The sequence below is a fragment of the Haliotis rufescens genome, unplaced genomic scaffold (genome assembly GCF_023055435.1).
Source record: "Haliotis rufescens isolate VD_foot unplaced genomic scaffold, xgHalRufe1.0.p SCAF_551, whole genome shotgun sequence".
In the NCBI taxonomy this organism is placed as follows: Eukaryota; Metazoa; Mollusca; class Gastropoda; order Lepetellida; family Haliotidae; genus Haliotis; species Haliotis rufescens.
Window position 1 is genome coordinate 1 of NW_025964281.1, and position 12,175 is coordinate 12,175.

The 12,175-nt window shown below is 37.3% G+C and overlaps 1 protein-coding gene across 1 annotated transcript; it reads right to left on the reverse strand.

The window, feature by feature from the left end:
* Positions 1 to 383: 383 nt before the first annotated feature.
* Positions 384 to 6,389, reverse strand: LOC125374365 (collagen alpha-1(III) chain-like). Its single transcript, XM_048385201.1, has 6 exons — positions 5,999 to 6,389; positions 2,071 to 2,202; positions 1,410 to 1,432; positions 1,137 to 1,166; positions 900 to 953; positions 384 to 520 (listed from the first exon to the last, which is right to left on the reverse strand). Exons 1-6 carry the CDS (start codon positions 6,072 to 6,074, stop codon positions 401 to 403), a joined length of 435 nt encoding a protein of 144 aa, XP_048241158.1. The 5' UTR covers positions 6,075 to 6,389; the 3' UTR covers positions 384 to 400.
* Positions 6,390 to 12,175: the final 5,786 nt, after the last annotated feature.

Consider the following 12,175-nt stretch of genomic DNA (forward strand, 5'->3'; position numbering starts at 1 on the left):
GTCATATCATATCATTTGGTGTCGGGTCATTTCATATCATTTGGTATCGGGTCATATCATATCATTTGGTATCAGGTCATATTATATCATTTGGTATCGGGTCATATCATATTTGGTATCGGGTCATATCATATCATCTGGTGACGGGTCATATCATATCATTTGGAATCGGGTCATATCATATCATTTGGTATCGGGTCATATCATATCATTTGGTATCGGGTCATTTCATATCATTTGGTATCGGGTCATATCATATCATTTGGTATCAGGTCATATTATATCATTTGGTATCGGGTCATATCATATTTGGTATCGGGTCATATCATATCATCTGGTGACGGGTCATATCATATCATTTGGTACAAGGTAGTGTTGTGTCTCCACAATACCCGATTCATCACAGTAGATTAGAGAATCTAGACGTAGTTAGAGAGAGAGAGAGACTTACCATCTCGCTCTGTCCTGGGGAGCCAGGGGGTCCGGGGACACCATTAGTTCCATCAGGACCGGAATCTCCCTGGGGGTAAGATTAATAGCTACTTGAAGCTGGGATATAGTCTAGCTGTCAATTTACCACCGAAAGACGGAAAAGACTATAAAAAGAAAAATTGAGGTTCTTTGAACGAAGAGCAAGTATTTTGTTCGGAATTCATGACGGTAGGGCAAAGCACGTTCACCAATTTTGTAAACAACTAGTGTCCTCATTTAAACTTTTCGTGAGTTTATTGGAATTTATTGATCCTATTGTGTGTACTATAGTTCTTTTTTCACCACTGACGCATTATTTTTTCAAATGTATTTCACGTTTGTTTGTAGGAAATATTCCTGCCATGTCTAAAGAAAACAGTCAGATTAGGGTTTGCATTTTCAGAAAGGAGTTTCCAACTAATACTCACAGCCTCTCCCTTTGGACCTTGTGGGCCTCGTTCTCCATCCTCACCAGGCAGTCCCTGAAATAGCAATGACAAATATCTAATCCATGCATACAACAAACAAACACAACAACTACTTACATTATTGTTACTTAACATTGAAAGTGCCTTAAAGTTTAGAATTTATCACTAAAACTGAACGCAGAGAATAAGGACCACGAGTAATTTTTTCGGTTATAATTAGAGGTGATGATGACTTACGGTGACGGCAGCCATGACCCTCATCTTTTTCTGCAAAGGAAAAAAACCACCATAAAATATCAACGCTATCACGGAAACAAACGTGACAAGTGAAATCTTCAAAGTGAAAAAACCACCAGATAATATTTAGATAAGATTGAATTATTATTTTGCTGCTTGAAGCATGTTTACATATAGGTGAATAAACGTCCTTATAACGTTAGTCTGTCACAACGTATTTATTTTGACGTTATATGTTGTGAAGCCTAAGTTTAGTGTTTTATATAAACCTACCTCCTCTGCGGTGAGGGCGGAGGCTGAAAGAGTGAAAACATTAAACATTAAAACACATTTTATACGTGCACCATCCCAAACATATACATCGCATTTTATACGTACACCATCCCTATGTAGCCCTACCGAGGATTTTAAACTGAGCTTAGAAAAATAAACTAGATCATAGTATTACTAACTTAAAAAACTGCATGAGCAACGACTTCATATTCAATAATTGAATGTATAGCGGTATCTGTAACTATGATATACTGTTTGGAAGGGTACACTCGTTTTAATACATTTAAGTTTAAGTTTCAGTTGATTGTATGAAAGAACTACGGGGACATGTTGATGAATTTACAGAAACAAATACATAGTTATTGTTAGGACTAATATATATGTTGCAATGTAAACCAGGAACTCCACACAATATCTGAGAGTTATTTTTTCAACATAGTTATATCAATAACGTCAGTATACATCGTCACGGAAACACATTCTTAAAAGATTATTCTCAGCACAAGAACTTCACACATGCGCAGGACACAAGATTTTAGCATCGGCACCTGATTTTAAACAGTCTTAAACTCTTCTAATGTGTCATTGACCATCACATCTGTATGTGAAATAATGGTATAGGGGACAAAATATACCATCAGCTGAAGTTCGTTGTACTTACCGTAACCGTCACAGTCGGCAAGGAAGGAACAGAGAGCCTCGCCATTGTCGCAAAGACATTCAAAACATTTGTCCTCATTATTTGGCAGCCATACTGCTCCGTTCTCGTACTGAATTCCTAGATATGTGCACCCTGCAAATAAATGGATGTACGTTAGTTGCAAATATAAGAGATAACCGAGTGCTGTGGGAGAGAATCAAGAGCAACTTGAACTGGGTAAATTATTTCTTGAACAAAGCGACATTTGACCAAAACTATTGTTATACTTCCTACGGGATTCTGCGAATGTATTACACTGGCAGTGTCAAGGTCAGGTAAAAATGGCAAAAGGTTCCAGAAAGCAATATATTATATTGGAGTTTGTTAAGTCTTGTAATGTAGGAGCTACGGCAGTACGACGTTGGGGTTAATATTGCTTCGAGGAAAGGACCTCAGTCCAGGCTTCACAAACTTTATGTGAATTTTGTAAATAAAAAAAAAAGTGTTTCTATTGTTTTGAACACTTAGTTATTAGCAGTATTTTTTCTTCAACAAAATAAACGTTAACAGTTAACCGCCTGGTCCCATCACAGCGCGTCACAACTTTAGTGGGACGGCCTCAGTTAAGAAAGTTATCAAGCAAGGTATCAGGTTTGCTGAGATTCTTGTAAGAGGCAGTAGGGGCGGTCGGGTAGCCTAGTGGTTATAGCGTTCGCTCGTCACGCTAAAGACCCGGGTTCGATTCCCGACATGGGTACAATGTGTGAATCCCATTTCTTGTGTCCCCGCCGTGATATTGCTGGAATATTGCTAAAAGCGGCGTAAAACTATACTCACGATCTCTGTGTGTAAGAGGCAGTGGCATTATACACAATGAGACTCTTGTGTTCCCTAACCTTGCAGAAACTCCACCAAAATAAGAGAATATTGCCGAAAATGACAATACAATTCATTTTTAGAATGATTGTTTGAAAAGAGGGCATGTTGTGAAGTAGGTTTCGACACCGATGAATGCATGCTTCAATACGATAATAAATGTAAGCCATTTCTGTCATTATGGTCAATACCAATCACTATTTATCACCCGTTATCGTTAGTATGGCTATGGAGGGGTCATTTAACTGCAAATGATCAAGGAATGTTTGATTATCACGAAAGTGTTCAAGAGAGACACCAACAATTCAGACGTTGCATCGTGTTTTAATATAAATCTTAATTACAGATATTGACACCTATAACCCTAAATGTTGATATAGCAAATGGAATATCGAAAGCTGAAAACCAATCGACAAATCTATTTTTAAGATTTAGTCTTGTTGAATTCGTAATTCTCTTTGGCCTCAACAAGTGAACTTTGCTTTGCATGTCACACATATTTGTACAAGGTGACTTGTATGTGCGATTGTTCAGCCAATGTTAAACGAAATGCATCCCATGTGAATGGAATTGTATTGTTGTATACAGAAGCATGTGTGATTGCAACCACATGTGGAGCTCTGACTTCAATTTGCATGTCTGGCCAGGAGTTAGGGAGTGGCAGGAATGTGGGTGGTGATAGAATTCTGGTTAAGTGTCTTAATGAGGGGTTAATATTCAAATAAGATTTTACTTTCTGCATACAGATGCGTATGTTCAAAATCTTATTCGTATGCTTAAATGTACTAGTATTACTCACAGTTTAATTCACTGACGAAGGTATCTCATGTTAAACTAAAATACGCGCATAATGAAATCTGAGACCATATTCCATTGAATGTATTTGTGATCAGGTACTTGTTACTTAATATGTTTTTACTACGAAAAGCTTTGTAATGCATGGGAGATAATGGTCAACGCAGGAGAAGCTGAACTTGTATGGCAAATTAAAAGAATGAACATAATGAATAAGTAAGTATGGTTTCACATCCCTGTCAATATTCCAGCAATAGTATGGCTGGGGACGCCACACATATTGCATGGGGGAATCGAACCCGGGTCTTTTGTGTTACGAGCGAATGTTTTAACCTCTTGGCTATCCGATCACCGGAATGTAGGTAGCCTATAATAGGCGGTTTGTAAGTGAGTGACTGGTGTTCTTTGACGTAAGTGAGTTAACCCCTCCATCACTGCACATGGATCAGACAAACCATTGGCTGATGGTGTGAGCAATGATCTACGTCGATTGTTTAACGATGCCAAATGCCAGACAATGGTTTGGAGATTGTCTTCTTTTGCACCAAACAAAGTCACCAGATTCTCAATTAGCTCGTTTCTTGGGGCAAGGGGGATGTTTCAGCTCTTGAATCAGAACGAGATCCATAGTCATCTTTTTTATGACATTTTGCTTTCTAAATATGAATATCGATTGATATGAATATACATAGATGAAAATCAGTTGACGATGACAGGCAAATCTAGCTATCCCAATTCAGATAGCATGTGGTGCAGAATGATGATACCAAATACCATTCTACCCAAATACCCTAGCAAATGACTAACATGACATGTTTATTGCAAAACACGAAGTCACATAAACATATCGTACCCACAAAGGTTATCAAAGCATACCTGTTTGGCATTAAAAACAGATGACCATTGTTGTATAGCAAAACAAACATCTTCCCTGAACACAAATCACGAAACAATTCGTAGGTATTTGTTTCACAGAGGGAATTGCTCTATGCTAACTTCTCAGTCATTTCTTTCGGCATGAACAGCAAAATGTGACAAAAGCGGTGAAAGATTGAATAAAAAGTAATCCACGGTTGAAATTTCGTTATATCAGAAAAAGGTTCACATAAGCAATGACGTTGATAATATATAACCTTTTGTTGGATATTGGTAATGCGTTGGGTTGGTGTTCAACCAGGGTTGACTTGGACGGGTTGACAGAGTTGACCTAGTTGATGGAGTTGCATATTTAGACAGTAGAATATGACTTTTACAAGACGTAGGCTATATAAATTTACATATATATTAAGTACACATTTGTTTTCAAATTAATCCAGCAGTGAAGAAACATTTTAGAGCTGTATGATCACAATTTGGTTCCGCAGTTAAGAAAGTGATATTCAATACCATATACCCCCAACCCTTACCGCGAGGAAAGCTCAGTAGCTAGCTTCAGAGCAAGAGGTAATTTGTATGAACACTCTATTTTAAAATAATGTCAAAAGAAATTAAAGCGATTGATGTCGTTATTTATTGGTTAACTGTCTTGTATAATATATCTGAGATATAATATCTGTTGTTGATATATAAATTGTAAATTATGATTACATATACATAAAAAGTAATGCTGTAATCAAGATAATATGTAATGCATATAAGTGCTGAGATGACGAAACAGGTGTAGAGGTTATCAATACCAATGCAACTGAGAACAGACTCATCAACTTCCAAGTTGAGATTCGCTGACAAAGAATTCCACGTTTACAATTGCTGACGTGGTGATACGTGGCAGCCATGTTGCTGACCCAGGCTGACCTAGATTTGGTGCCAAATGTCACGTGACATAATAATCTGTCATTGGTCGCCGTTCAGCCATGCATGTCCGATCAACAGGTGGACATTACCGTCACGAAAAAAATACAAAGATATAACAATAATTATTTCACCAAAATGTATCTCAGCGTAAAGGAAAGTGTGAATACATTTAGACACATTTCTTAATAACATCACACTTTCCATATCGCAGTCGCCATGCATGCACCATGGAACAAAGTAATAAAGGCATCAAACTGACAAATACGACAATACGCATGTTATATATATCATGTATATTATCATTTTGGATATGGAAAATGATGTGAAAATTCATCGGCATTGTACATGTGAATGTCATAATGTTTCAATCACATAAACACTGTCGCATTGTCACATACACAAATACACAGAGAATCAGAAACATATGTTAGCATCAAACTCAAAAACATGATACAATGTCAAATGAATGATATAATGCTCCTACCTCGATCTTTCTCCGGGGCGGCTGCGACTGTAACAACCAGAAGTACCACTACACAGACACACTCCTGAAGGCGCATGGTTACGCCAATCTATAGTCCCTTCCCACACGTAAAACTGTTAAACCATCCAAACTAATAAATAGGTGGAATTGGTTGCTTTCTTTGGGTAAGAAGCCGAAACGGCTTCTTTTTAACTAGGAAGAGCCGAGCTAGCAAGCGTTACCGCCTGCAACAACGGGTTCCTAGGACAATTTATAATTTCTGGCGTGCAGCCTTCCAGGACTGCGACCAGAGTCTTTTGAATATGCTCGAGTTTTAATATACCCTAAGAAAAAAGTTAACCAATCAGGACTCCAGGATACGTCGAGCTCTGACCCCCAAACTGACTATGAGCCAGGCCTGCCTCCCTTTTTGAAAGCTCCGTGCAGTGTACCTCACAGCGTTGTAACCCTACCCCCCTCGTTAAGTGCCCGGTTCCAAATGCTTGTACAGTCAGCTGGCGAGCTCATCAATTTCAACCACTGGAGCCTTTGACCTCTCTCTGACCACCATTTTAACACAAAACCAAGAGCAAAAGATGGATGCATTTCATTTTCGTACTTTTAACTCTTTGCGAAATATCAGTGCAACAAATTGTGATGTTTTTAAATACATTACTTGCATGCTAATTTAATCAAGTATTTTATCTAGGCGTTCATTGTTGAGTAAGCAACGCATATTAAAAGACATTATCATATTATTGTCCATATTAAGCTCGGTTTTGAAAACAAAAACTACCATATCAGAATCAGATAAATATATTTACATGATATACTGTAAATTGTGTAAGTATCGTGTGAGGTTTTAATGAAAATATGTGCCAAAGTGATGCAAAAGAACGTGGTTTGTTGACCTAATAAAATGTACTAACATCAAACAAAATCGTGAGGGTACAAAAAAGTATGTCACGTTTTGACTGACAGGTAAGCAAATGTTCGGCCATTAACCCCTGCGCGTTATTTTCCCTTACAGATGTGTTGGATCTGCTGAGTCGTCAATTTTTCACCATTTGTGATAATTTGACACCACTACAAGAATCTCAGTTATCACTGTCAGCATTGCAGATAAAGTTAGTGTAAACGGAGAACACATGATCCCCGGTCTTAGAACTGTCTGACCTTCAGATTCTAAATTTTAAACATTTCTGCATACTTGACAATTAAAAGCGCATAAACAAACTTCACCCTACAATGCCACCTACTACAGTAAAATATTATTTCTCTCTAATTTGGCAAAATAGGCTTTATTTGAGAGATTAGAAACATTATCGACTAGTATGAACTGCACGAAATATGCCCCTCCCCCTTGTCCCAGATCGAAAGAATACATATACATACGACATATGAGAACTTGAGTCTTTAATTAGAAGCACGTGTATGTCTATTCATAGAAAAAAACTGCAAATTAGGTTTCTAACCTTGTTGATAACGAAAGCAAAATGTTTGTCTAATACGAAAGCAATGCTCTTTTCTTTAATCTGCTGAATGTGGTGTCTTTCAGAAGTGTGTAACCCTCTAAAATGATACAATGGTTGCAACTTTTCCCTGACGAAGAAAAAATAACAGAGGATAAAGTCTAGACAGATGCTTACGCGACAACATTGTTATCGCAAAGTACTAATTAAACAAAATGCAAGTTCTTGTGAATATGGAAAGTGTTTTGTGGTTATTATGTAGGTGAAGTGTTCAAAACTACCTTCATTGTGTTATTATCAATGTTCATAACAGTTCAGAAACAGAGAGAGAGAGAGAGAGAGAGAGAGAGAGAGAGAGAGAGAGAGAGAGAGAGAGAGAGAGAGAGAGAGAGAGAGAGAGAGAGAGTTTTAGGTTAACTTTATTTTGCAAATACAAATGAATTGTCTCGAGATACAACAGAGAGTCAATTATTGTCTCGTTCTTACCACAGGATAATTGTAAATTATATGCATGCACAGCACAAGATTTTATATTATAAGCAGTCATATGTACATAACATGTGTTAATTAACAACTTTATCTAAATTATGATACTGAACACAGAATTACAGTCGGCGCTATAAATGTGCATGTTTAAGGTAATTAGAGAAATACACCGGAAAATGAATTCAAGAAATATTTTTTCGCGAAGATTAACTGTTTCAAGGCAACAAATACAAAAACAAATCGCTAAAATATCAAATTTATGAAATGCAATCATTAAAGTATAAAAAAATCAAAATTATAATTTGACACTGTTTTCGCAGTCAAGTGGTCACGAACTCGAAATCCCAACGCCATAACAAGAAATTCGCGAAACGGCGTGGCCCATACAGGCACCGTAGACACTTTGTCACAGCGCGTTGAAATCCTCGACCCCAAGAACGAAGAACCACAGTCTCACGATAAGCGAATGCCGGGAAGCCTGTTGATGTTGTTATCGGCGGTCATCTTTCTAAGACAGAGGGTCAGCGTTTATCGGGGGGAAAAGAAACTCAGGGTGCCATTGTTTGCACGTGTCACGCTCAAAAGCCAATTATACGCATAAACACTAGGTCTGTTCCCCACGTTTTGTTCAAACTTAAGATACCTACTTTGAACTTCTTATTTTTCTGAGTTTGTTTTCTTTCCGTGCTTTACAATATGCAGAAGAAAGGCAAGACGTTTTGGTTTCCATGTAATAAATAGTGAGAGTTTACGATGACCTTGTCCAAGCCATGGTAATAATGTCAAGGTTGTGGTGTTGGCTTCATTTGTTTAGTAGCCCAGTCACAATGAAACAGCATTATTGTTGAAACGCCAGACAGTTCAGAAACATAATATAATAATGCGATATTATTAGAAACCCAGAATAAATACACTACCAATGTAGCTGATATTAATGTTTATCAATTAAATTGAAAGTTCCGTGGAGAATCCTGGGTACATATATGCTTTCAGTACATGCTAATCTGGAAAAGAACTTTGGCCACTACAGCCATCACACATTGGATAGTTACCAGGGCAATTCCTCAGATGAATATTGCAAAGTTGCAGAATATATTATTCCACGAAATACTCCATTGAATACTCAAGGTCTCTCACAATGTCAGGAACAGGTGACCACAATGATTCCCGTGGAATGATTCAATGTTATCAAATTTGAAAATCATTTTCCGATCTATAACTAAATGCAAATTCCCATTCCCTGATCGTAATTGAACGAGTGACTACAATCAGATGTCCGCAGTAGGAAATTACTTATAAAGAATAAATAATGAACAAAAGAAAACCTCACTTAAATATATTTCTCAGAGGTGGTCTGGCCCGACGTTATAAAAACAATTTCATGCTCAACTCAGTTTCATCCTCAAATTCAATATGTTATACAACATGTGTTCATATTCCTCATTAACAGTATTTGCAATTACGGAAGTCAATCTCTGTGGTGGATGCCCCAAAGGACGTACATGTGCGGCATCTGTGGAGATTTTATGAAGGGTCATATATGTTTTGCATTATCTGAAGAAGGAACTTATGGAGGGAGCCTGCTGTTTGATATATTCACCCTAAGATGGTAATAAATGAGATACAAAGTGCCACCAAAATCCCAACAAGTTCCGGTATAAATGTTCCTCCTACTGACATGATATATGTATGATAACCCATGGATAGTTTTCTTTCTACTCAAAATGGAAGCGTTGACCTTGCCCGTTTATGTATTGGCCGATTGCGACAAAGAAGTGCAAAGTAATTCTTCTTTATTTCTCTACTAATGTTATTGGCATACAGTAAGTCACTCCAAAATTCTTGATTATGAGAAATGTATGATTCGTCTTAAATTTCGAAGATGTGTCAAGTTATTCTATCCAGGACATTCTTGAAAATGTTCTACTTGTAATTCGTTCTACATTTGCAAAATGTTCATGGGAATACAATCTGCATCTCCTCTCAAGATCTTAAAATTGAAATATTTCTGTTACATCGTGTTCATCAAAGTTTATAAATTTTCTTTTCAGCAAGTCATGCTCATGCTTTGTACCCTGCCCCCGGTGGAGGTTTATGTTCATTAAACCTTCTTCTTCAAGGTCCTAACGATTTTTATAAGGATTTATAAAAACGTGTTAATAATGCGGTCTTGCTCGTACAATCGTCTCTGCCAAAAGCAAAGATTTCTTGTGAATATTGAAAGCGTTTTGTCGCTTGGATTATCAGTTTGATCGTCAAAGGTAAAAGAAAAATGCATCAATTAGCACGGCGAGGTGTGAGGTTGTGTTAAGTGTGCCACGCCTGTTGCTGATGAGACTATTTGCAAGAGAACCAGTAGGAGATGGTGACGATGCAATTTGACGGTGCCCTCCACGTGGTGTCATCATAGGCCAGCAGTACCACCTCACGATTCTCAGTGCAGCGACAAAAATAGATTTCAAATATTGCTGAGGGTTGCTATTCTCTTTAAAATGTGCTCTAAATAGTCATAAATCACCCTCCTCGTCTTGGGCTATCACGCTGGCTGTAATCGCTACGCCAGGGCTGCCCTGGAGAACATGGCGACACGAGTCGACATATTGCGACGCAAGTGTAAATATGTGCATAAGCAGAACTACTTGGTGTACACATGTACAAACACCCTGACATTTTAACTATTTATCGGGTTGTATTTTTAAACTTTCAAGACAGTTAATTACTGCTTCAAATGAAGTTATTAATTTTCTTTCATCGAGCTGGTGAAATAATAGGTTTTCACTTTTTAGGTACAATCGAGCATCGTCTCTCTACCAAAATGTTCAAAGAGCGTCATAAGACTCTTGCTCTGAAGTTGTTTGATCAAGGTTACAAAAATCAGTGCCTCAGTAAAGCTTTCAAAAAGTGTTATGGTAGACACGTGGAGGACATTTCCAACTTTGACGCATCAGTGACAAAAATGATGTCCGATGCAATAACATTCCCTAATTTGACTTGTACCTTATTTTCCCGTGTTGTTTTTCCGGTGAAGTTGACTTGCCTTTTCATGTGTTTGTGACGTGTACCACCGGTGAGGCAGGATACGCCCACCTTTTCCCGAACACTGGTATCATTACTATTTGATAGTGATTCATAAACACACTCTTTTGCCTGTTTATTGAATTGGTCAACGAACTAAATCAAACTGACTGTCGTGGAATATTTATCTCAGAAGAAGCACTAAATATTTGTTATTTATTATACGCCGATGATGTTGCCAACACTGCGGATACCACTGGAAGATTACAACAACTGATCAACTGTATAAGTGAATTTTGTAAAAAATGGGGACTGTCTCTAAATATGAACAAATCAAAGATAATCGTTTTTAGAAATGGTGGACGTTTAAGGAACTATGAAAATTGGACTTACAGAGAAGAAAAGATAGAGACTGTGTCATCTTATAAATATTTGGGACTATTTTAAACCCCTAAATTGCTATGGACAAAAGCAACGGCAACATTTGCACAACAAGCAGAAAAAGTATGTCATCTTTTTGGAGGATTACCAATCACTACTGCAATCAAGATGTTCGAATCCATGGTTTTACCAATATAAACATATGGCTCTGAAGTTTTGGGGTTCCAATACTACGAAACTATAGAGATGGTACAGACTACATATTACAAACGGATTCTTAACCTACCAAATAATTGCAAACAATGACGCTGTTCTTGGTGAAACTGGAAGACAACGATTATATGTGTATTATATTAGTAAATGTATTAAATACTGGACAAAATTAATCTCTATGAACACCGAAGCAAACTCTACCGAAGCAAACTTTAATGATGTACAAATTAGATGAAGCTGGCCGTATATCCTGGGCAACATATATAAAAAACATTCTTTTCAAGTATGGATTTGGCTACGCCTGGATAATTCAAGATGTTGGAGATCCGCAAATATTCATTTCACAATTCAAACAACGTATCGTGGACTGTGGTCATTAACATTGGATTGAAAACCTATCTTAAAAATCAAAACTTAAAAGATATTTAACTTTCAAATCGGTATTAACAATAGAAATGTACCTTCAGGAAGTAAACAAGAAGATCTATCAAGAAACCCTAACAAGATTCCGATGCAGCTGCCATAAGCTTATGATCGAAACACTGGACGTCATACCAATACAGAAGAAAACAAAATATTTTGCCCACAATGTCAAAAATAGGACTTCAACTACATTGAAAATGAATAGCAT

Bases quoted from the DNA above. Each gene is read 5' to 3' on its own strand.
- LOC125374365 (XM_048385201.1), bottom strand. From the start codon at position 6,074: ATGCGCCTTCAGGAGTGTGTCTGTGTAGTGGTACTTCTGGTTGTTACA. The intron at 2,203-5,998 runs GTAGGAGCATTA...ATTTATTTGCAG, and splicing joins CGCCCCGGAGAAAGATCGAG to GGTGCACATATCTAGGAATT. The intron at 1,433-2,070 runs GTAAGTACAACG...TCACTCTTTCAG, and splicing joins TGCCGACTGTGACGGTTACG to CCTCCGCCCTCACCGCAGAG.